This window comes from Struthio camelus, chromosome 2, assembly GCF_040807025.1.
Source record: "Struthio camelus isolate bStrCam1 chromosome 2, bStrCam1.hap1, whole genome shotgun sequence".
Taxonomy (NCBI): domain Eukaryota; kingdom Metazoa; phylum Chordata; class Aves; order Struthioniformes; family Struthionidae; genus Struthio; species Struthio camelus.
Genome location: NC_090943.1, coordinates 93,581,817 through 93,608,487, shown reverse-complemented (window position 1 = coordinate 93,608,487; position 26,671 = coordinate 93,581,817). Strand labels below are relative to the sequence as shown.

The following is a 26,671-nucleotide window of genomic DNA, read 5'->3' as shown; positions in this document are numbered from 1 at the left end:
CACACAAATAAGCACTGAAGGAAGACTGATAGTTAAGCTTACATCACTATAGCCCCACTTTAAACGTTTTCATCTGTTGCATACATTATCACAGGTCTATTTACAAACTAATTTTGTCATAGAACAAATGAAGTTCAAAGTTACAGGCTTTTCTTAAAAAGCAACCTGAGAGCTATGCAAAAGTCAAAAAAAAAAAAGTTCTGGAAGTAGCTCAATGCAATACTCACAAACTTACACTTAAAAATACTTTAATTCTAAATAGTGGATTTTTAAGATTTCCTCCCTGAAGTTTTTACTAAAGGACAGATATCAGTTTGTCTTGATTCTATGTGAAAATGAGTTTTGATTTGTGAATTTGAGGTTTTGTTACGAATACAGTCCATTCAGAAACTTTTTCCCCCCTCAATTCTAATTAGTGACCCAGAATCATTCTGCTTTAAAAATCAAAACAGCATTCGTTGAACATTCAAAACGCAGCCATGTTACTTATGATTATGTGTAACAGTTCAGAAAAAAGACATACAAATATTTTTATCACGACACACATCTGTCTTTAAAGCAACATGAATAGCACTGGTTTATGTCACAGTACCACAACCAGTTTAATGAAGGTCAACCTATCCTGCTGCTCCTGAAAGGAGTAGTCCCATCCTCCTCCCATAATAAACGTGTGTATTCTTGCCCCTTCCCCTTACGCTCACACAAGTATTTGTGCACCTGCATTAGTAAACCAGACCAGTAAACCGATCTAGCTGGAAAATGGCCCAGAATAAGAAGGGGATTGTTTTTAGTTAGATCCAAACTCCATTTGGTTTATCATGCAACTGTAAAAATATGTGCAAAAGCACAGAATGCGTGCTTGCAGCAGGAGGTGGAACCACTCCACTCAGCGGCAGCTTAGATTTACACTTGATCAGACTGCTCATGGAATGAAAGCTTTACATAGATTAGTTTCCTGAGCAGGGGGAACACACAACACAAATGGAAGGAACAGCTTAATTGTGTAGTAAAAAGTGACAACATGGCTCTACTTCATATGATAATAAGCTACGGCAAAAAATTTCAGGGAAAATAATTATTCCTAAGAAAGCATGACACCTAAGCCTGTAGGCAGAAGTCTCCTGACAACCTCTGAAATCTTGCATTGCTTAAATCAATTTTTTATTTCAAACTGCAAAAAGATCAAACATTGGACTAAGCACAATCTCTTTTGCAGACTTTCCTCAGACACTGAGGACTTTTCTACTGCTAACATTAAACATTTGACTTAATTTGATAATTGACTAAATTAAACATTCAGGCTACTGTATTACCACCTGCCTTGCAAGGGAGTTTCCCCTTCTTGAAACAAATTTTTCCACTTACAGATTGACAGAGTAGCTGAAACTGATGCCACAATGGCCATCAGTTTAGCAAACGCCAAAAAGTACAGACATGGGAATGATATCTGTCTATGAAATAACTGTGATACCACTGATAAAAAGGATTGACTGACATGGATATGACAACACTTTAAGCTCTCGGATGTAAGAAAAATCTCAGATGATGGAAGTAATTACGGGTTATACCCAAATCAATTTTGCAATGGTTCAGATTAGTTTTACCATCTCAAAGTCAAAATCGGTTAGTGCCTATCATTTATGCCTTCAGCAGGAATTGCTTTTACATCACAAGAAGAACAAGAGATGGACCTGTTTGCCTCACAAATCCCAAACAATGTATGTTCATTCAGATTTCTAAGAATGGTAAAGTCTTATATTTTTGACACTGAGACTATTAAAATCCAACAAGCACTTAAATCTGTTCTCATGTCAACATTCCACAATACTGAAAATATTTTTGTGCAAGGACGTTGGTTCTTTCATAGGCTTTTCGGAACCTCTAAACCTGCCTGTGAAAAATAGCAGTAGAGAATCAGAATAGCACTTTCTGGACTTTGAAAAAAAAAAATCTAAAAAACTTAATGCAAGATGTGTCATGATCAAGGCTTTCCTTAAAATATTACTGAAATCCTTAATGTAAGACTATACCTCACACAACAAAGTCATCAATTAGAAGAACTTGGTTAAAAATCCCATTATTTTTTATATATTTAAACATTTTTCAAATGCCTTTGCCTAGAAAATCCAACAGATGCATAGAAAGTTTTTCTTTTAAATTAGCTATAAGTTATGTTGCCTGAATCAATGTAATACACTGTAAATATGAAGAAATAAACTAATAGGTGATGGAACTTTAAGGTGTATCTATTGAGTGTATTCTTACAAATCTGCTTCCTAACAAACTTTTCTTTGTCTGAAGGAACCACCACCCTATTTTTCATATTAGTAACCGATTTTTATATGTATAAAAAAGACTGCAATTGTTAAAGAAGGATCCTTAACTTTTCCCACAAATAGAGCATATCTCTCCAAGTCAAAAGCTAAAGTAAAAGTCTCAACTGACTCCACAGCTCTAATAAGAGTTTTTCTTTTCTTTTCTTTACTTTACTTTACCCTACAAGCTTAACTGTCAGAATCTTTCACAAAAGAGCATTTTCATCAGAAAGGAAAGATAATATAAAAGCTCTACATTGTCTGCAAGGGTCAGCCATTCCTTATTAGGTTTTAAGTAGCAGAAACTAGTTCTGCAAAGAAAACATACTGTAATTATTGTACTCAACAGGTAGCTTCAGTAATCAGGCCAAAAGCAACACAGTAGTCATGTCATTCTTAAAAGATCAGCATTTTCCCATGCTTCTGCATAACAAATGCGTTGCAGATTAATTGAAAGCGTACAGGCCATCTTAAAGCCCAAATTAATCCGAGCATTTGATATCCCCTTCACTTCATATGGAAATGCCATTCAATGGCACCATTTTCATAGGGACAAAGTGTTTTTTGATAACAAGTGGAATGTAAATCTCATGAGAAAGAAATCAATCCAGCCCAAAGAACTCCAGAGTATTGATCTACGTGCATTATAATTTCACAAGCTTGAAGAGAATTTGTAAGTTAAAGGGGAAATGATTACAGCCACAAAATAGCTGCTATATCACAAAGTTTTCTTTTAACAGTGCTATGAAAGCAAGAAATAAGCAGTTTCTAGAAGTTAAAAGTTATATCGGTTGAATTAAATCTCCAGTTTGTTCAAAATCAAAGACAACATTTCATTTAATTATGATTTTTTTTTTCTGCAAAGGCAAAAAAATCCAGTGTTTAAAAGACTGCAGATTTACTAATAAAGTGCATACCACTGGTCAACCACAGTCTGCTTGTCTATGCAGAAGCTGCATAAATGATTTCACTGTATAAAACCAATTTTAACATACATTTAACTTCCATACTTGTTCTTGCCAAAAGGGTGAAATTTTGAATTAAACAAGAACAGTTTATGATGATTTAGCAATAATACAGTAACAAAACCAACAGAATACAAACTTCTAAGGCTCCAGAATAAGAGAGGAAAAACCTCCAATCATGTTGACAAAAATGAGACTAGTTCTAACAACGTACGACTGAAAAAAAATTAATAGGTTTGGGCTTTTTTTTTTTTTTTTTGGATTACCGTTTGCTTGTAACCAGTAAAGTGATTTTTAAACTCCAGCATAAGGCCTTCAATGAGAACCCAAAAGAAATTAGGGGCCCCTTGAGCTTAGCACTATAGGGATTCAGAGTCTCTTACTGTGCTCATCTTCCTGTCATAGGTCTGACAAACCTAAAGCTTAATTCAAAGCATAAAAGGAAATTCTGGATGCAGAAGCTGAAATTCCAACCTCACCAGATTTCAGCTCTGAAATACTAATTTACCTATAAGCAGGATAAAATATTAATTCCTGTTGAATTAAACAAATTTCAGACTGTGATGATGTATCTAGTCTCCTATCACACTGTAAAGAATGCAGCTTGCCTTCTGGAAATAAGTAAACTTCAGTTCTTTGTGGAGCGTGTATAAGATCATCACCTACAATGAGCAAACATGAAAATCATGTTTTCCTCACATGATGCTCTCCATTTCAAATGTGAAGGCATTAAGACCTAATTCTCTACCAAGCTGTTATCCTTCTCTGGATAAAAATAATGCAACTTATTCCACTGCACAGTATAAGTAATAACTGCACATATGGCAATACAGTAGCCTCCAGGTTACCAGTATGGTATTCTGCATGATCCTAGGCAACTTTACGAATGACAAGAAGTAGGCATTTCAAACTAGCATTCAGTGCACCCCAATAACCATTCACAAAAGTTTTATTATAATACAAGAAATCACCAAAAAGAACTATTAACACTCAGTGCACATCCTTGACTACAAACTAATTTTCCCCAGCTTGGGGCTAACTAGATTTCTACCCCTAGGCAGCCTGTTAAAAGTCTTGGTGAAGTTTCAAGCTTCTGCTAGGGTCCGGTCTCTGCCTCTTTTTTCATGAGACAAACAAGAAAAACTATTAAAATGAAAATTATCTGCTACCATGCTCTACTGCAGAAAATACTAAGATGATTAAAATGCTTCTATGTATAAATACACAAGACTGACTCACTTCTTAACCTCTTAAAATTCAGTTGAGAAAAAGAGCGAGGCAGAAATCACACTACTCCGCTTCTTCCTTAGTGAGGGCTTTTCTTTTACGCATCTGTGTTGCCAATAAAGCTATACAAAAAGACAGCAAAATAACTTATCCATAATGCACCATCTTGCTCTTTTCATTCCTAAAAATCCAAACATAAGTATGGCTCAACTACCTCAATTAAACTTTTCTTTTTTAAGCTTGAAAGTTTCAAGGCTTGAACTCCACTTAAAGCTGAAAAGTATCCATCAAGGGCAAAAAGCAATTAAGAACATGGAATTTTGCAACCCTCTGCACCAACGACACTTTCTTATGAACTTTTCTCTTATGGTTGTTAATGAATTCCAAATGAAACTCTTCTTGTAATTGCCTGTCCCTCTCTATACACTGTACATTTTTCAGTGCCTTGGTCAGGGCCAGTACAAGGCACCTTCTTTACTAGTCTGTTTCCATGAAAATTATAAGAATGTAATTGAAATGCCCATCCTTCAGTCAAGGTTTGTTTAAATCACCAGAAAAAGCGATGCATGCACAAAGACTGAGAATGACCATCGTTGTGAGTCTGATTTCCTTCAAAAACCAAATGTTAAAATGCACGATACAATTACAGACAGAACAGTTTTATTCAGCATGTTTCAAAACAGTTACCTAAAAATCAGGTCTCATGACTGAAGTCCTGTAAAACATTCAATGAACAAAGATTGCTCATATGTACGTTAGAGCTACATAAAAACTGTGTCTGTTTGTCATAGTAACTTAGACTCAAAGGTCTGAACTTATCTAAATTTAGAGTGTTTGAAAGGCATCCAAATTTTAAGATCGTTCTCAAAATTTAACAAAACACGTTAACATACTTAAGTGTTTAAAAATATATATATAATGATAGTCCTGCAACACAAACTTGGCTCCTAAAATCAATTATGTATGCTCCTATTAACTCTGCTTCCTTACATCCTTCCTGCTACTTTCCAGTCACTTATTCCCTATAATAAAATAAAGAACATTTGAATTTTTGCTAAGTCATTGTAGAAAAAAGGCATCAATATAGATTTTATTTTTCTGGAAAGATTAAAGCACTATAACCAAATTATTTCAAAACTAAAAGCGCACAAATATAAATTTTGATTTCTCAGGTGGAATATCTCTTTCATACCTCTTGGAATTTAGTGAGCGTCATGAAAACGACCTGTGAAGACTTGTATCCAAACCAATTCCAAAGTAATTTGGCAAAAAAGCACTCATTCTCTCAATGTTCGTGGAAAACGTTCCACCCATTTCACTTGATGGATTCTCAAATTTTATTAAGATGAAAACTGTAAGTACTATTTGAATTCAACGATCCTGATAGCAACTTCTATATTTAGAAACGTATTAGTAATTCATTACAGAGTTACAAGTTCTAAAGCAACTCCAAACACGGGAGTTTAGCACAAAAGGTTTATAAATGAGAACCAAGTCACAAGAGCTAATGCTAGCTATAATTCACTCTAAGGCCATCACTTACATATATTCTGTAGCCTTTAAAGTTGAAGCATTAACTAATCATTAGTTAACGAATTTGCTTTTTATTTTCAGCAACATCAGATCTGTGCGTTGTTAACTGTAAACACATTAACACCCTCAAAGTCAAGGGAACTTATAGTCACTTCCTCCTGATTTGGTTTTAAGTGAAATGAGGACCAGGCCCATACATTGCCAATTATGGGCCTCAGTAGTACAAGTTTAGTTCATGACCTCTCTTAAAACTCTCTTTTTATTAAGTCAGCATAGCAGATAGGAGGAGTTCACAGCAGCAGTTTCTTGGAGATTTATTTTTATATATATGCGTGTGGGTGTGGGTGGGTGTGGGTATGTATATACATACGCATGTATGTATTTTTTAAGTTCAACTGTTGGTATTGGGTTAGTTTGGAAAATGCAAGCAAAGTAGTCAAAAGACATTACAAGCAAATTATTGTGTTCTTGTACTCTGTACATTCCATATAATATACGAAATCAATATTTGCTTAATTTGTTGAATGGTAAAATAAAAAGTGCTGGTATATAACAAACCTCGTGCAAAGGAATTTCCAGCCACCACAGATAAACCATTCTATGCCTCTCTTTCTCTGAGAAATTCTGGCTCTTGGTAGAGTGTGGTAGTCACTCTCATCATTTTCAAAGCCTTCTTCTGACATCATTAGGGGCATTTCATCCAAATGAGAGGACTCATCTTCTACTTGGTACCTGGCAAAATGAAATAAAAACACCAAATAAATAACCAACATACCATTATTTTATTACTGTGAATCGCTTGAAGTAAAGAAAGTTATTTTTTGCCATATGGAATTTTTATCAAAGACATTTTCATTTAACCACCTAACATATTTGTGCTAACACATCAACAAGAAATTATAATTCGAGTCAAAGAACGAGTAATGCAGCACAAGTGGTCTGCAACCAGCTTGGTACAAATCATTCTAAAGGAAATTCTCATTTGGCTAAAAAGTAATTTGTACACAGAGAGTGCAACTTCATCCTATTCAAAGGATACTTTGTAAGATGTTTAACCAAATGTATTTAGTTGGTAGAGTTTATAGGAGATATAAGTTATTGAGCTTTCTGAAAGTGTAAACCTTACATCTTGATTGAGCTCCTTCAACTTGCTTTCCCAATGTACCTATGTCTATTCTGGTCTACATAGACCTGAGTCACAACTGCTACATGGCTCATCAAAATCTTTGCTTTAACTACTAAATAGTTACTCACTTTTATAACTCTATACAGAAATACTAAACGAGTCAAAACAAGACTTGCCTGTATAATCTGTGAAAACAACACTAAGCTTAACGATGGCTCGCTCTTTTTCAGGAACTATTCTCCATTTCAAATTTTACAATTGTGTAACATTTGCACCCAGGACAATCTGATTATTTGATAGGGGAATTCCCCCAAATATATGTAAATTGAATTATTTCTTCAGTTTTAATCACCTCTTCAATGGCATAAAAATAGGGAGGAACTGTGCTATTACTCAGGTTCACTTTTACAGCTTTTATTAAAAAAATAAGAATATTAATTGGAAAATATTTAAAAAGGACTCAAATGTCACAGTCAAGCAAAGATCACCCAGACGTATACAATAGTTTAAATACAATAATCTTAAGAAACATCAACAAAAATGCACAATAAAGATCAAAATATTGTATGTTCAAACTACATAAATGAAATGGCCAGAAAAGTTGGATGCATGAATGCTTACCAAAAAAAAAAAAAGGCAAAAAGTGCATGTCTGTACATATATATATCTGTGTGTACATATATATACATACACACACACACTGCTTGATACTTAGAAATGGTAGTTAAGTAGTCTTTAAATAGGACCAGTTTATGAAAAAACATCTCACCAGTATCACCAGAATTAATGAAAAATATTCTGCACATGGATTTTTTAAAACCTCTTAAATACTTTTACAGTTTGGAAAAAGTAGTAGTTTATCATCAGTCTTTTCTTTGTGCAACCTATGATTTATCTAATTTGAATTTATTCCTGCATTAGGAGTAGTACAGTATAATTCCTAGAGCTCAGAAAAATCAAGGGAAAGGGCTGAGTCACAAAAAAACACGAGTGTTTAGCAGAGGTGAAACTCTGGAACTAGTAAGTTTGATTTTTATGAAAAACTATTATTTCATTATCTCCTACACTGTGCATCCTGGGACTGCATGATTCCCACCCCCCCAGCAACCTAAAAAAATAGATCTTTTAATACAATAGTCGTTACCAAAAAAGATTTGTTCACTGATATATTTGTGCCCATGCAGAAATGCACCGTATCAGCACTAAACATCCGAGGTACATGCCTAGGCTACATCCACACCAATAAACTGCAGGTGCCTGGAACACTCCCAAGCATTACAGTTAAACAGCAGAGAGCAGCCTGCATCCATGCTCTTAAAATTGCCTCAGCTGCCAAAAACAGTGTGACTCCTTGCAAACCATCTAACTGGAAAGGTCTCTAGACTGCTCCAACTGCCTGGGAAACATCCAGGAAGAGCAAATACTGGAAAAGTCCAACCTCATGCCAGGATACACCACGTATCATGCCAGGTATTGTATTCCAGTATCCAGGAATGTGGTGTGCTTGAATTTATGCAGCCCTATAGAATAAAAATATTTCTCTCATACCCCAAGAATTCAGCCCATTCTCTCACCTTCTTAGGTGGGCTTACACGTTCCCTGTAAGTCTTCGAACAAGCAGTAAGAACTTACTAATATACTAATTAAGCAAGGTAAAAGTTTACTCTGCGGATGGAGAAAAGTCATAAACTAATCAATCCCAAACCAATCATTCATCAGCAGAAATTTATACAGAGGTTAAGAAATGCACAGTATACCAATAGCCTCAAAACCTGAAATACAAATGTAAAGTTTGACTTTATGATATACATCAGAAAACAATCAAAAGGGTTGTGCATTATCAGAATATAAAGTTCTAGGAAAAATAATGACAGCGAGCTTAAGGAGACTGCAGAACAGTTCCGCAACATTCTCGAGGGTCTGATTCTTATTGTGGGAAGAGCAGCAACGGCATGGGGCAATCCAGGAAGGACACATAACAGTATGCAAAGCAGTTCTGAAGTTATGGGAGTCCTTAAAATCTTGATAGGGGAACCCTCTATTTTGAAAAGAGGATAGCATTACAAACAGCAGTGCTAAACATGAAAAGGCACCATCACTGGATTTCACATTTTCTCAGCTTATTGTATATTTAACACACAAAATTTGAAAGCCTTTCCTTTGGCCTTGATACAGAAGTATTGTGCCCAGTTCTGTACAGGAATATATTAAAACACTTACTAATCTTTTGGATGCCAGGATATATATATATTTTTTAACATACCATAGAATAAATTTTCTACTGAAAAAGTAGACAACATACTTTACTAACAGTGCTAACGTGAATTTGTTACATAGCTAGTGTATAACGAAGATCTAATAAGGAAGAAAACAATATTGGTTAATCAGGCACTAATTAGACACTTCTTTCGGTTGGCAGGTTATGCATGCCCTCAGTGCTTTCTGCACCACCTTTGAATCACTTGGTACGGGACTTTATTAAGCAATTTTATTTTCTAAAGTGGTCTGAGCAGACCGATAATACTTAAATGGGGGGGAGGTGAGAGAAGAGAACAGGATGCAAGCCAAAGCGAGCACTGGAACCTTAATCACATCAGGCCTTGCAGAGGTTAAAAAAAAAAACAGAACAAAAACAAAAAAGCAACAACAAAGCTTCATTTGTTTCAAATAATGTAAAAGCAGAGTAACACAGCAGAAAATATAGCAAAAAAGCTTCAAATTAAAAAAGATTTGTTCCAAGTTATGACTTTCCAGAAAGTTAGTCATGTGAAAATATGGCATTTATAATGGAAAACGCTTTCAGAATTAACTATTGCTACCACTACTCACTTCAAAAAGGAAAATAGAGTTTAGAACAAACATGACAAACCTGAACTATAGCAACGTTGGCTGTAAAAAGCTCCATCTGATGCTTATTTTAATATGACAATCTGGCAGTACATTTTCCATTTTTGCTACTGTAAATGATTCCTTACGAACTCTATGCAAAAGTAACTTCTCAAAACAAGGCAATTATTACAGCTTAATACATATACTATATAAAGCAATATGATTACTCTTAAACTAGACCAATTTTAACACTCAAACATTATACATGATGATAAAACTGCTGCTTATAAAAAAACTAAGACATTATTTTATGCTAAGAGTATCAGTAAGATAGGCCTGCGTTTAAACAGATTCACATTCAGCGCTTTCAAAATCTGTCCTGGTTAAATTTGGCAACTATACTATTACATTTACTTGCTTTATCACAGAGCTTTTCATTGCATTGTATTCTGCTGGTAGATATCTGATCAACTAATACTGTATTTGTAACATGATCCAATGAAACCACAATCCACCAGCTGTATCTGAAAATACAACAACATACTGCAAACTGATAGACCTCTTTTACTTTTGAATAAAGTTGACCTTAAGGAAAAGTCAGTTTGTGAAGAAAATGTGACTGATTCATAAAATAATTTGCTTTATATACAAAGGCAACAAAGCAAACATAGTTAAAGTCTCTCTTGAAGGAGCAAGTTAATGGAAGAGAATTATGGGAAAGAAAACTTGGCAGTGAACACATTTACAGACACGCTTAATATCTAAAACTACTCTTGTAAATCTGGTAATTAGGACATTGATGTCGTAATCATAGTTGCTTTAAGTGTTTTGTGCCATTATGTTATAAACAAATATTTTTTCCACAATCAGTATCTAGCTTTGCACTTTTAAATATGCAGCTTCACCAAGTAGTGAAGATAATGAACATAAGCACCATCATGTTTGTAATCCTGGCTTCAAAATACAGCCTCTGAACTGGCAAGCAATTTTATTCTGTTTCAAAAGCAATTTTCCTATTGTGTTGGAAAATTGTACTTCAGTATTTAAAAACAGTATGATAATGAATAATGGATTTTTCATAACTAGGATAAGGATAAAAATCTTCATGTCTTTGTTACCTAGTATTTTTCCACACTTAATTGCTTGAAGTGCTGATTCTCCTTGAGTGACAAATCAATTAAGTACAATCCCGGAAACTTTTATTAAAGTAAGGAAGAACTGAAAGCAACATGAATAAAGAAACCAGAGCAAAGACATCAAAACTCACAGCATGGATGCTATTAAACGAGGTATGAACATAACTATCTTGTCAAAAATATGGTTTCCTAAGGAAAAAGGAACATTAAACAACTTTCAACAAGACCCAGCTACTGTTAGGAATATCATTTAAACAGATTTAAGTGAAAAGAAACCATGCACAATAAATACTTTTAAATGAATTTTTGATATAAACATCTGCTGTGAAAATTGAGTCACCTGTTCATATTTCTTTCCACTTTGAGGGCTTCTTGCCGGAGTAGATGTGCTAAGAGCTTCACATGCCCCATGATTGAGCATGGAACCCATTTTAACTCATTTCAATCTAATCTGCCTACTGACGTAGCTCCATAATTACTTACGTATTTTCTACAAACTTGCCATTGGGCTTGACAAGCAACATGCAAAGATGCAGGAAGAAGGTGCAAGGCAGATGGGAAGGCAGTCACCACTACACATTTTTCTGGATCAATTCACTTGACAATGCAGAAGCAGAATTTACAGTAGATTTTTCTATCAGCCTGCTTAAAAGACCCAGGTAGGACAGAAGCACTGTGTTAGATATTGCATAAATACTAAAAGCAGTTCTTGATTAACAACCATACAATAAAATAAATTTCCTTGTCTCCTAACGCTTGTGCTGTAAATGGCAATTCAGAAGGAGAAAAAAAAAAGAAGCTTATGTCTTAAAGCAGTATTTCTCAAACCTAGTGAGGGGCAGGGAAGAGGAAGGAACATGCGGCCATGGATCTAAGCAGGGACTGCAGATGGGAGTAGACCAGGGGATAAATGGTAGCACAGAATCGAGGCAGCGGTGGAAAGGTTCCAGCTAAGCACAGAGAAGAAAAGCTGACAGTCCACCATCACCGCAGCTGAACTATCACCACTTGCTACTGGGCACTGGCTGCTGCCAGCCACAGGGCTCCCTCTGCTCCTGGTTAGGCAGGAGAAGACAGGGACTAAGCAGCACAGTCTCTCTCAGCTACAGCCTGCTCTACCTCCAGTAGTTCTGTGTTCCAAGATTCATTCCACACGAACACCCCCTCCAGGTGGAGGATCTGGGAGCAGGCAACTGCCAAACTGAGGAGGTGCAGTAAAAGGAATACGGAAGAAAGGGAGAGGCATATTTATACAAAGAGTAAGAAAGGAGCAACAGCTGTGGGCTGAATGTATCACTGCCATAATTGTTCAGATCCTGCCCTGTGACTAAAAAAAATTTTTTTGTACAGCAGCAGAAAAACCTTCTGTTATGAAATATACCTTCATCTATAACCATGCTAACACATGTACAACTTACTGTCATATAACTGCTCCACAACTGTTGTTCTTATGGAGACACCAGGTGTTTGGATAATATAGATTTCTTTGCTAGAAGCTACATGAGAAATTAAATTATAAATATTTAATTCTTTCAAAGAACATGCTGCATTTTTAAACATCAGAAATTACTTATTCCCTACAATTTCAAACACCTCCCCTCTCTGCCTCACACTGCAGGACATTCGGCTTAAGTATAGGGTATGAACGTTGTTCCTAATCTACTTACAACACAAGTAGAGAAGCAAAACAGCTTCTACAGCTAAGTGCGTGAAATTTAAAAAATAGTTTTTCTTTAATCTCTTCCTCCAATGCACAGAAAAACTATTGCAGATATTTTTGCAGCTCTTCACAGCTCTTCACTGTTTCCTCTTCTAAAAGATTTTTAAATGAAAATGGTACTCCTAAAGACGGAAATTTGATGTTCAACTCTTTTTGAAGAGAGGTCTGGAATTTCAGAAAAAGTTATCAGATGAAAGTTGAGTGAACGCTAGCCAGCAAAGAAAAGTTTTGCTTTAGTCAAGCAATAATTCTGATTTTAGTTACCAGAAGGCAATAGCACTCATAAAAAACAAAACAAAGAACAAACAGAAAGAATACACACAAAACCAAAAACACACTGTTCTTAGTTGAAAAAAAAAAAATCAAAAAAACCAACTGACTACCTTTCCTAACTAGCTTTTCTAAAACCTCCTCCCATCTTGCAACCATAGCATTACTGTAAAACACTTCTTTTTAAAGAAATCTCTATATTAAATTGAGGGACAGGCCTTCCAGAAATGGAGAACAGCTATCCTCAAAAACAACTCCTAACAAGGATCTCTAAAATTTTTGTCTAATCCATTCAGAAGTTGTTAAAAATTCAGTATATGGACTTTGCAGCCCTAAGCCAAGCTGTAAAGTGCACCCTTCATTGTTATGTCTTAGGAAGTTGCTGACACCAAGTCCTGGCCTAATAAAATACAGACATACACACATATCTATGCACACATACAGAATTCAATACTGTCATACATTTACACACGTTATTAGGGACAAGTCTGTCAGATTGACATGTGGAAGAAACCAATCACAATACTCCAATAGTTCTAACAATAGAATATACATTTGCACAGCTTTTTAGGAAGCTGAGCATTTGTAGGGCCGAATACTTTTATCGGGTTTTAACAGATAACTTCGCTTTTGTGTTCTTGCATAATAGGACCTTTAAACACCAAATACAACACCCACATTGAGCTGTACATTTGCCTGTTGGACAACAGAAAAGACCAGAAGGAAGATTATTTCTACTGTATGGGAACAAACAGCTGTGTCTGAAGCGTGGACCCAGACAGACCCTCTGACAGCAGATGCAGCTCTACAGGTGTCAGGCTGCAGGGAGTGCCTAGGGCCTCTCTGTGAGGCCTGGGCTGACAGTCAGCTCTCCTGCAGAAGGTGTGCTGTGGTTGGTGAGTAGTATTGCCAGGTAAAGGAGTTACGGGAGGAAGTCAGTAGGCTGTGTAGCATCTGAGAAGATGAGTAAGAAATAGACAGGGTATTCTCAGAAACCATGCAGCTCCAGGAGCTCACTGCAGTGGAGTTGCCGGAGGGCTCTGTACCGCGTGAAACTGTACATCACGACACTGTTGAAGAAGGCTGGAAACTGGTCACTTCTCGTAGAAGGAGAAAGGCTCTTGCTCCTCCTGAAGACTTGCCTTTGAGGAACAAGTTTAGCACCCTCCAGGCCGAGGAGGGCCTGGGCATGGCTTCAAGGGAAGCTACTGGCCTGACAGACCCTGTGCCGTGCAGCAACCCCCGGAAGAAGCGGCGAGTGATTGTTGTGGGTGACTGCCTGCTGCAGGGGACAGAGGCACCTATCTGCCGACCTGATCTCTTGTCCAGAGAGGTTTGCTGCCTGCCGGGGGCTCGAATAAGAGATGTCATGGAAAGACTGCCAAGACTTGCCCATGCGTTGGACTATAACCCTCTGCTGCTCTTCCACGTGGGCACTAATGACACCAAGGGCAAACTGGATACCATGAAACAGGATTTCAGAGCTCGGGATGGTGGTCAAGGGTCTGGGAGCCCAGGTGGTTTTCTCCTCAACCCTGTCTGTGAGGGTGAAGGACAGGAAGAGGAGTAGACAAGTTTTCCAAGTTAACAACTGGCTGCACCACTGGTGTTGGCAACAGGGCTTTGGTTTCTATGACCATGGGACCCTGTTTGAAGATCAACAGCCAATAGAGAGAGATGGGATCCACCTCACTAAGCGGGGCACGCGTGTCTTTGCCAACAGATTGGCCAGCCTGGTAAGGAGGGCTTTCAACTAGGCAAGATGGGGGAAGGGGAGTGGTATACAGACAGGGGAGTCAGTAAAACACTGCTCAAGTCAGGATGCCTTCAGTGAGTGCATGCAGCCAGGGGAGACAGCATGGGACATGGCTATGGAGGATCCTCTTGCACCTCTCCCGAGAAGCCTGTATGCTCGACTGCCTCTCTGAAATGCCTGTACACCAATGCATGCAGCATGGGGAATAAGCAGGAAGAGTTACAGATCTGTGTGCGGTTGCAGGGCCATGTTCTCGTTGCAGTTACAGGGACATGCTGGGATAGTTCACATGACTGGGATGCTGCCATGGATGGCTATGTGCTTTTCAGGAAAGACAGGCCAGGAAGGCGAGGTGGTGGAGTTGCCCTTTATGAGAGGGAGCAACTGGAATGTATGGAGCTCTGCCTCGGGGTGGATGAAGAGCAAGTTGAGAGCCTATGGGTAAGGATTAAAGGGCAGGCTAACATGGGCGACACTGTCGTGGGGGTTTACTACAGGCCACCCGATGAGGAAGAGGAAGTTGATGAGGCCTTCTACAGACAGCTGGAAGTAGCCTCACAATCTCATGGGGGACTTCAAGCACCCTGACATCTGCTGGGAAGAGAGTACAGCTAGGCACAAACAGTCCAGGAGGTTCCTGCAGAGCACTGATGATAACTTCTTGACACACATGGTGGAGAAGCAACAAGGAGAGGTGTGCTGCTAGACCTTGTACTAACAAATAAAGAAGGACTGGCTGGAGATGTGAAGGCTGGGGGCAGCCTTGGCTGCAGTGACCAGGAGATGGTGGAGCTCAGGATTCTATGAGGAAGAAGCAGGGCAATAATTAAGACTGCAATCTTGGACTTCAAGAGCTAACTTTGGCCTCTTCAAGAACCTATTTGGAGGAATCTCATGGGGTAGGGCCCTAGAAGGAAAGAGGGTCCAGGAGAGCTGGTTAATATTCAAGCATCACCTCCTCCAGGCTCAAGACGGGTGCATCCCTCTGAGGAAGAAGTCCAGCAAAGGGGGCAGGAGACCTGCATGGATGAGCAAGGAACTCCTGGCAAAATTCAAACAGAAGAAGGAAGTATATGGAATGCGGAAAAGGGGACAGGCCACTTGGGAGGAATATAGGGACATTGTCAGAGTGTGCAGGGATGCGACAAGGAAGGCTAAGGTCCATTTGGAATTAAATCTGGCAAGGGATGTCAAGGACAACAAGAAGGGCTTCTTCAAATACATCAAGAGCAAAAGGAAGACTAGGGAAAATGTGGGCCCGCTGCTGAATGGGGCGGGTGCCCTGGCAACAAAGGATACAGAGAAGGCAGAGTTGCTGAATTCCTTCTTTGCTTCAGGCTTTATTGCTAAGGCCAACCTTCAGGAATTCCAGAGCTTGGGGACAAGAGAAAAAGTCTGGAGAAAGGAAGATTCTCCCTTAGTCGAGGAGGATAAGGTTAGACATCATTTGTCCAAACTTGACATCCACAAATCTGTGGGCCCCGATGAGATGCATCCATGAATGCTGAGGGAGCTGGCGGATGTTGTCTCCCTGGACTTCAGCAAGGCTTTTGACATTGTCTCCCATAACATCCTCGTAGGTAAACTCAGGAAGTCTGGGCTAGACGAGTGGACAGTGAGGTGGATTGAGAACTGCCTGGATGGCAGAGCTCAGAGGGTAGTGATTGGTGGTGTAAAGTACAGTTGGAGACCTGTGGCTACTGGTGTCCCCCCAGCGGTCAAGAGTGGGTCTAGTCCTGCTCACCTTAGTCATCAGTGACCTGGTTGACGGCACAGAGTACCTCCTCAGCAAGCTTGCTGATGATACTAAACTGGGAGGAGTGGCTGGAAGGGCAGCACAGCATTCTGGCGTATGAGGGAACCTTGATAGGCGGGAGAGATGGACAGAGGGGAAGCTCAAGAAGTTCAAGAAAGGCAAGTGCAGGGTTCTGCACCTAGGGAGGAATAACCCCATGCACCAGTACAGGTTGGGGGACAACCGGCTGGAGAGCAGCTTTGCAGGGAAAGACCTGGGAGTCCTGGTGGACAACGAGTTGACCGTGAGCCAGCAATGTGCCCTTGTGGCCAAGAAGGCCAGTGGTGTCCTGGCTCACATTAGGAAGTGTGTTGCCAGCAGGTGGAGGGAGGTGGTCCTCCCCCTCTACTCAGCCCTGGGGAGGCCACATCTGGAGTACTGTGTCCAGTTCTGGGCTCCCCAGTACAAGACAGACATGGAGCTCCTGGAGCAAGTCCAGGGAAGAGCCACTAAGATGATTAAGGCACTGGGGCATCTCTTGTATGAGGAAAGGCTGAGAAAGTTGGGACTCTTCAGCCTGGAGAAGAGAACACCGAGGGGGCATCTGATCAAGCTGTACAAGCATCTGAAGGGAGGGTGTCAAGAGGATGGGGCCAGGCTCTTCTCCGTGGTGCCCAGCGACAGGACAAGAGGCAACGGGCACAAACTGAAACACAGGCAGCTCCATCTGAACATGAGGAAAAAAACCTCTTTACTCTGAAGGTGACAGAGCACTGGAGCAGGTTGCCCAGAGAGGTTGCGGAGTCTCCTTCCCTGGAGGTATTCAAAACTTGCCTGGACGCAGTGCTGTGCAATGTGCTCCAGGTGATCCTGTTTAGACAGGGGGACTGGGCTAGATGATCTCCAGAGGTCCCTTCCAACCTTGGCTGTTCTGTGATTCTGTGAAACATTCTTGAGTATATCACTGAGATTAATTTAAATATTTACTTCAATAAGACCCAATAAATCAAGTTGCTCTCAGCCTTTTACAAGTGATAGAGAGATTCTGGAAAAGCATAAGGCAGCATTTTTGATCAACTACAACAATAAAAATAATACACAAGCTGGCAGTTTCTGCAATGCAGAACTAAAGAAAAATCCTCACGGTTGTTGAGATCAAGGTATAACTGCAAACTACATAATTATTACCAGTTCTCTTCCATCAGCAGCCTATCAAAAATTGCTTAAATCACAGATACTAAAACTACAGGTATCACTGCATGCTTGCATAAAGCAAACATTTTGAATGCCATTCACCTTCCCTCTTGCCTAGCTCACTTCCTTACCAGAACTACACACGGATGAAGCAAATTCAGAAGATCTGCGAAACAAAGCCTTCATGATAAAATGCCACCCCTTCCTTATCTCCCTTTGCTGACCCCTCAAAGCACTACATATGCACTAACATAACTTTTTCAATTCATGACAAGCTAAGTGAATCTCTGTGTTGTCTCTATAACTAGTAGGTACCAGAAATACCAAAATACATATATGGTACTTGAGGAAACAAAATCCACGTTCACCAGAACTCTACTTTTAACTAGTAAGGTAAGTCACTGATCCTAGCTGTAACATTTTATCGCTATCACTGGGTATTGTTATTGACATTGCAGCCCACTCAATTGCTTTCTCTCCCTGTTCTACTTAAGCAATCCAAACGCCTGTCCAAGTAACACAAATCACTGTGTTCAGATACTACATATATAAACCCAGAAGGCACGTAAATATTGGGTAAAAATACAGCTTAAACATGAACAACTATAGAAGTATATCTACAAGTTCATTCTACTGCACATGTGGTCACATGTGTACATGATGAGAACGCATTGTCCATGATAGCAATCTGAATTACACTGGTATAAGTAACTCGAACTGTGTTTTTCTAATGTTAAAAATGTGGTAATTCATCATTTAAGAAAGTCCTGAAAATGTAGACCTCCACCAGCCTAACACAAGTAAAACCACCCCAGTACAAAGGTGCCAAGCAGACAAGTCTTTTTGAAGAATCAGAAACAAGAGACAGCAGCTCAGGCAGAAATATAGCCTAAAATGAATGAGCTACACGGTTCCAATCAGCAATGGTCAATCTCTCTCCAAAAATCACAATCCAAGGAAGGCTATTGACAAAGGACAGTTTGCCCTGCAATACAGATAACTGTCAGCATCTTCATTTCAAGAAATGAAATGAAAAACAAACAAACAAAACAGGAAAGAGAAAAACAGCTCTTAAAGTTATGCTCTTCAAAGAAGGTAAACATTTTAAATTTCAGCTAAAGTCTGTAAGAATTAGTGGGCCAATAGTTCTCTCACGAAACATACATATGGGACGGATCCTATTCTTTAAGAATGGCATAGCAGGACAGACAACTGACCATATCTCTGCATAGATTTTTGTATCATGTTTAATCCTTTCCCCCTTATCCTGAAAAGATAAAGGTGTATCCGGATGAACATTCATTTGAATATATCAGCATAACATACAGCTGCATATTTTAATACGTTCTCATTCCAATACATTTCAACACCAACTAGTAACCATAATACAAAATACTTATCGAGAATATTATCTCTGGTTGTTTACAGTTTATTTCACTTCTAGCAAACACCTGCTGAACCTTTAATATTTGTAGTTTTGACATCATAATATCTACAAATACATCCTGGAGTTGAAGCACAGCATTCAATTCATACCTCAAGCAAAGAAAAATTCTATTTTACAGAGAAGTGAGTTAGACTAACCTGAAACGGCACATACACTTAGAAATCTAAGTCACCATTTCTGTTCTGTATACGTGTCACTGGTGGCAGGAAAACACAAGACAATGGCTCCAATTTAAAGAAAGCATCATAGCAACTGGAATGATGTTGAGCTTTCCCAGACACAATACACAAGTCAGCTTACTCCCTAAATGCAAATGTGCAGATAATTAACAAGCAGTACCTAAATTTCTGTACATTCATGCAGTTGCTGATCTCCTAAGAACTTCTGCGACCACAGCCTGAGTGGTACCTGAAGAATGTTTTTTTGTAGGAATAGCAACAAATGCATTTATAGTTTATATTCCTGGACTAAGCAGTTTATTACTTCTGGTGAAACAACAGTAGTTTAAGGCAGTCAACAGCATAGCTTCTGTAAGTAGCTATAATTCACCTTAGACCAGAATCTGCCACAGTTCATCCTAGCCTCTCGTAAAACAAACGAAAGACTGTTAGGACTGACTTGTGCTTATTTCCAACAAAATTAAGGACATCTGATCCATCTGACAGTATGAAAGCTTTTCCGCAGATTCTTACAGAATGGAAACTATAACAACAAACAGCAGAACAAGATACTGCCAACATAATTAGACCATTCTAAATACTACTTTTTGTTAAAACTTTTTAAATATATAGTCGAAAGCCATCAAGAGAGCTTAACGCATAACAGTAGTTTTAATACATAAACATCCAAAGTAAATTTAGTTCTGTCTTTAGAATGCTTTCTCACAGAAGCTTTAAGAAAATTCAAATTAATACCAGTATTAGTTAAGAGGGAAAATTCCTTCAGTTACTTTACTGTCATTTTCAAACTCACTTTCATGATGAAATTGGCAGCGCTGTTCAACTAACAAGCGTAGGGGGGAGAACAGCAGATTAAACTGAAACCTGTAAAAACCTGTATCTGCCTAAAGATTGTAAGAATTTTCTTTCTAAACATTGAGAAGTACCCAGAAAGAGAGATCCATAAGAATTAACAATGTTTTAGAAAAACTGCAAGAAATGCAAAGTATACAGCCCACGCGATGGGTGAACTGTGATGCATCGACATCCAACGTTTTGCACAATTTCGGCTGCTTTGCAACGTTTTCCAGAACCACAAAGTTACAGTAAAATACTTCAGAATAAATTATAAGCTTTCCGTAAATACCATTCAATAACAGATCTTGGAGCCTATTAGCTTTGACTGTTAGATGGTCTCAACAATAACATTTCAGATTATTTGAGGAAGTTTTTATTGTTAATTATTTACACTTAAAATATGAAAAGATTCGCATATAATTTGTCACTGGAGTACAAAATAACATCATTTCCTTCTGAAATGAAAATCACATTCTAGTTCAGAACTAGAACACAATTCCAAGGGGGAATGAAAATGAAAAACACCTGAGGCAGGCACCAGCAATCAAAGGTATTTGAACAAAGCTCACTTTAGACAATGACAAAAATCAAAAAACTAATGCAAATCTCATAATTATTGTACACGCATCTAGTGTTATCTGTTGACGTCTATACGTCTCTATTTTCAGGTGGTTCACTGTGAAACCTAGCCAGAACATCTTGAGACATCCTAATCAGAAAGACTACCGCAAGATTTCTAGGACCAACTTCTATCAGTAGTTAAAACAGAAAATATTAGCACATCGATCCCTACATTAGATCATCTACGTAATACAAAAATCTGTTCGACTTTTGGATGCATCAGGGGAACTATGCGGCTTCTCAGTGAACTTTGGGTTCTGCATGAGATTCACATTCCCTTTTACCTGGAAGAGGTTAATTTTTTTGATTTTACATACTTTGTGTTAAATAAGGTACAACCCACCCATCATTAAGTAAAACGCATCCTGCATTTAACTGGACGAAACAAACATTACCCTACTATTTTGTAGCTTTTTCACTCTCATTTGTCTTTTGTACTACTGGCGCACAAGAACAAGGATTCAAAGATAGCAGTACAGCTTGTTGCCTAAAAATAACAGCTGCCATTATCAATGAGCAAATCATAGAGAACAGGTTGTTCTACAATCTGCCCTAACTGCAAACACAGTAATATTGAGTGCATTATTCATAAGTTCACCACAATGACCCATCCAGGTACGCATAATAACGTAACAGGATTACTTCCAGTAAGTGAGTGTTTTTCATAACACAGGTATGCATGCCTTTGTGAATAAGTGACACACAACTGATTTTATGTAGTACTGGTCACAACTAGTAGGACTTCATTTTTGATACCAACTCAGGAGTCCCAGCACCTCACACCTTAGCGCTTTTAGGCCAAAAACAATCATATGCAGACGACAGCAAGTGCAGGACACCTGAACAATATGGATAACTTTCTTATGGATAAAAGAGGCTTAACTACTGATTAACTCAGTCAGCTCCTTACCAGAAATCAAAATTTCACCAAGTTTCTCATTTTTCTTCCATCTACCCTACATGACAAAACCACCTGCAGCACAGCTAACCTCCTTCCTGTGTTTAGCTATTGATTGCTCTTGGTCTGATGACGATGAATACAAGTCTAACGTATTAGAATAAAGGTGTTAGCCTCCACATCCTGGAGGTTTTCTGATCCTCTTTTCCATTTACGGTGTGAATAAAAAGCAGTGACTATTTTTTCATAGATAATACATCCTTCATTCCTTACAGGAAAAAGGAAAGCGTTATAGCCATCACCGCTTTTCTGCCAAGCTTCCTACAACCATTAAAGCTGAATACATATTAAGCAGAACCAAGCTTTTTAATAATCTCTATAGGAATAACCTTTACGATAGGTTTCTCTAGTTTCTGACATTATCACACAAACAGTTCTCTGTCCATGTGAGGTAGAGGAAGAAGGTAGAAGAAGATATAAAACCTAAATTTCTACCACAAAAGGAATAAGTTTCCCTTATTTATCAGGAAAAAGAGTTGAACAGCACACGGTGCTGTTCAGCTAAGTGTAGGCAACATTTAATATGTATTTTTAAACTTATTTTTAAGCAGGCATTAACAAAGTTAATCTATAAAATATATTGTCAGTCTTACATACGAAGTACTTCTCAGGGCATTTCATATCTCTTACACAAGTGTAAAATATCAGGTGCATATAGTCACAAAGCTTTTTTTAGGTGTGTAAGAAAAACATATTCCAGATTTTACATATACGCTAATGGTCAGCCAAAGTGATCTCAAGTATAAAAAGTACAGTAAGAACAAATGCTAGATGAGAAAGTCCTTGTCCTCACTGCAAAGTTAACCAGAGTAACACTGGAGAAGACCTCTACAGACTACTCAGCTCAAGCAGAAGGAGTCACTCTACAAATTTGTGTTAAGGCCACTAAAGGTTAGTAGCTGACAAATTGTATTAGCTGAAGTCACACAGTAGCAGTGGCATCAATTCAAGTTCAAAACACTACCGTACTGAAGGTTCAGGATCTATGTATAAGACTTTCATAAGAGGCATAACATTCACATTATGAATTCTTCACTGAAGAAAGAGATCACAGCAAATCAAGAACTCCTGCATGCCCAGCAACCACAGTGCTGGATTAATCCTCAGATAAAACAACTCATAAATATCATAAGACGTCTAGAGAAAAATAATGATTAAAATACAATAAAGTATTTCAACTGTCTGCTCTGCTGTACTTCCTCTTTGACTGTACTCAAGTCACCTGTGGTAGAATCTACAAAAGCATTTCCATGCTTTTGTTATAGGTCCATAGGGACACCTTCCAAGAAGTACACAACAGGTGCTCTTATGAATTCAGGGCATGGCATTTGTAAAGGAGAATGACCAACCTACTGAATTCACCTTAAAAAAAAATACAGAATTAAAGTGGGTGAATAAGCCTGTGTATGCTCTAATTCTCAGAGCCCAAATGAGCTTTTTATTTAATCACATGATCAAAATATTATACCATAAATAAAAATATTTGTTAAGGTTTTATAAACAGTTAGTTGAACACAGGTAATGAACCACATAGATAGCCATTTGTGTGAAAGACTGGTAAGTTACATATGTATCAACTGCACTTGCTGAAGCAGTTTATGAAAGACCACAACTGGGAGATGTAACCTAAAGTCTGAGTAAGGAATTTAATCCACAACCTTTAGAGGGTGATCTTGGTTAAACAAGACAGAGGGGAGGAAGCAGATCTATAATGAATCAGTATTTCCTTGTCAGATCTTACAGCTTGCCAATTTTCTATCAAGCCAAATCTAAATAGTTTGTTTACATAACAAATTATTGCCTGCAAATATACTTTCAATACCACTATGTACCTACCTAATCCATGAACTTGGCCCATGATGTCTATAGCATTTTTTCAGGTACCAAAACACTACTCAGTAACCTACACTAGAACCAGCTGGTATCTTTGCAGCCATTCCAGGCGAAGTTTTTGCCCAAAGAATCCTTCCCCCTTCCTCCCTTCCACTTCTTCCCCCCTTCTTCTTCCAAGTGCTCAGAAGCCTCTCTTCTTCTGAGAGGCTCATGGATTCCACCAAGAGCCTTCCTCAGTTCTCTGAAAAATGGGGACAATAACAACACTCCCCTTTCTCAAATCAGAGGATAAGCCTTTTACAAACTGCCAAGATATTCCAGCATTAGTGACATAGGGAGAACTACTGTTATGGCAGATTGTCCTAAAAGCTCCCACAGGCTAACTGGAAATATCCTTCTGTAGTACAAGAATCAAGACAACATAATTTAAGTCCAACTATTTTTGTGTTATTTTAGAACTGCCTTTTTTGTTAGTTATTCAATTTGGACAATTAAATGAACACTTTCCATTGATGATGAAACTGATTTATTTCTGTATTTGAATTAGAATAACAGCATTAACTATTCTGTTTTTAGAAAGTCAGGTTACTTTGGAAACAATAATTGCTCTGTCCAGTCCTTGTGCCCACAATCATTATTTTATTAAAAACCATGAACAAAGAAAGAGAAAACCCTCAGACAATTAAGTATAATTGTCATCCCCTGTAAGAGCACAGTCCAACAGACAAATCAAAGTCACAGAGAAAATTTTCTCCTTGCTCCCACTTATAGCATTCCTAAAAGTTACCTAAGGATAACATGAAGCAAACAAACACTCACTCTTTACTTGAGAACTTAATTTGACAGCAGGCCTTTAAACTGGCTTCCTTAAACTGCTTCTTGGCAGCTTAACCCCCACCCCCACCCTCCAAAAATCGAGTCTTTAGGAAATGTGGAGTTATGTTAATGCTTACATTAAAGAGACACAGCGATCGCACGGCACATTTACTAACAACGCCTCAAATAAGCCACCTCACGCAGGCAGCCCAGCGTAAATAAGCCACAGGCGAGGGAAACGAGGTGCCGCGGACTCGCAGGGGGCGGCGGCGGCGGCGGGGGGCGAAGGCCGCACCTGCGAGGCCGGGGCCGGCGCGGCAGGCCCAGGGCGGCCGGCGCCTCCTCCTCCTCCTCCGCCGGCGGCGGCCGGCCCGGGGGAGCGCCGGGGGCTGCCGCCACCTCCGGCCCCCATCTCGGCCCACCTCCCCCTCCCTCCGCACCCCACAGCCCGGGCGTCGGCCCCGAGCCCCACGGGGCAGGGGCAGGAACCGCCCCCCCGCCACCGGGGGGTGGGGGGTGGGAAGAAAAGCCGCCGCGCCGCCCCTGCCCGTACCTGTTGTGCCGCTGCGCCGCGGGGGCGCTGGTGTAATAGGCCGCTCTGCGCTGGGTGCTGCGCGGCACCGGGTGCAGCGGGATCTGGTCCGCCATCTTTGGGGGCGTCCCCCCCCCCCCCCGTCCTCTCCTCCCCGCCCCGCCCGCCCGGAAACGCTTCGCTTCGCCCCTCCACGCCGCGCGCGCGCCAGCGGCGGCCGGGGCCCCTGACGTCACCGCTGCCGCCAGCTGACTGGAGGAGGAAGGAAACGCGCAGCTGGGCGGGGCCCCGGCGTAAACAAGGAGGCGGAGCCGCGCGTGGGGAGCGGGGAGGGGCGCGCGAGGTGGGAGGGGGCCAGCGCCTAGCCGCGGGGGAGGGGCGCGCGCGCGGCCGTTAGTGGCGGTTGGGAGGCGGTGGCCGGAGCGGGTGTGGGGCGTGCGGGCTGGGTGCGCGGGTGGGCTTCACTGGGCCTCTGTTAACGTTGGCCGAGTTTAATTTTCAGCTTCTGAAAGGCCGCACCATAAAGAGCAAGAGCCCGGGGCTATGCGTGTGGGTTTTGCAGGCTTGGCGGCCCGGGAATATAGGCATCGCTGGCAGAGACTGGGTTTCCTCACCAAGAGAAGTGCCAGGAGGTTCAGGGGAACTTGGCAGTTCAGGCGTTGAACAGGAATCACAGGAGACAAACCTAGAAGTGGGTGTCCTCTGTTGCTGTGCAAATACCTGTTGTTTTTTAAGGTGATTTAGATATGCTCCCCTTCAGTCTCTTGGAGGGCAAAGACTGTTGCCTGTGTTGGATGTCAGTGAACGCTTGGGTGATCACTAAGAACAAGTAAAAGCACTGTGAATTGACAGTGATTGTTTTCTGCCGTTAAACAAAGACAGTTTTTGTGAGCCAGAGGTACTGCCACATGGAAACGAGCTTTCTGTATTTCAGGGGCAATGAACCAGTCTGTGGAATCTAGCAAGATCAACACACAAGTCACCACAGAAAAAAATGATTCAGAAGATAAATGAGTTCATGTACCTACTATATGACGTTATCGCGTATATTCCTCTGAATTTAGATGCCGTGGGTACCAAATGGCCTAACACTATCACAAATATGGAAGACTTTCAGCAAGATGAGAGAGAAAATATATTGCTTTCTCAATGTGTTGTTCAAGGAAAAAAAAATCAAAAGAAATAAAAAAGGGCTATAAGTGGTCTACCACGAAAAAATTTGGTCACAGAAATTTCCCAAAGAGGAAGACAGCAAATGTATAATATGTCCAAAGTGCAGAACACTCAACAGAAACTGAAAAATACTTGGCAAAAGCTTTTCTTCATAACTTTTGCCTCCTTTTGTTAATGTAAGTTGCTGGGGTCACTATTTTCAGTGGAATATTTCAGAATTCTCAGCAGTAGGACAATAGGAAGCCAGTAATGCCCGGTTTCACTGTCTAGTCATTTTGCACCAGGCATTTTGCAAAGCGCCTGAAATGTGCTTGTTTCACAGTATTATGGAACGAAAAAACATTTTACAAATGACTAAAATCTTTAGTTATTATTACAGAATGACTGAGCTTACATATGACACATTAGCTAAACCAAGACCTTTGGCATCAAACTGCTGGTTATGTGAATTACCTGGTAGAGGTGCCAG

At 39.7% G+C, this 26,671-nt stretch overlaps 1 protein-coding gene across 2 annotated transcripts in view; it reads right to left on the bottom strand.

The window, feature by feature from the left end:
* The window catches only part of ATP9B (ATPase phospholipid transporting 9B (putative)), a 179,352-nt gene extending 154,164 nt beyond the window's left edge, over positions 1–25,188 (bottom strand). For both annotated transcript variants that reach the window (XM_068931599.1, XM_068931598.1), the window contains exons 1-2: positions 25,051–25,188; positions 6,599–6,772 (exon numbers count right to left, since the gene is read on the bottom strand). In XM_068931599.1, the coding sequence (XP_068787700.1) occupies positions 6,599–6,772; positions 25,051–25,145 (269 nt within the window). In that variant the 5' untranslated portion in view covers positions 25,146–25,188. The remainder of the gene's footprint in view (positions 1–6,598; positions 6,773–25,050) is intronic.
* Positions 25,189–26,671: the final 1,483 nt, after the last annotated feature.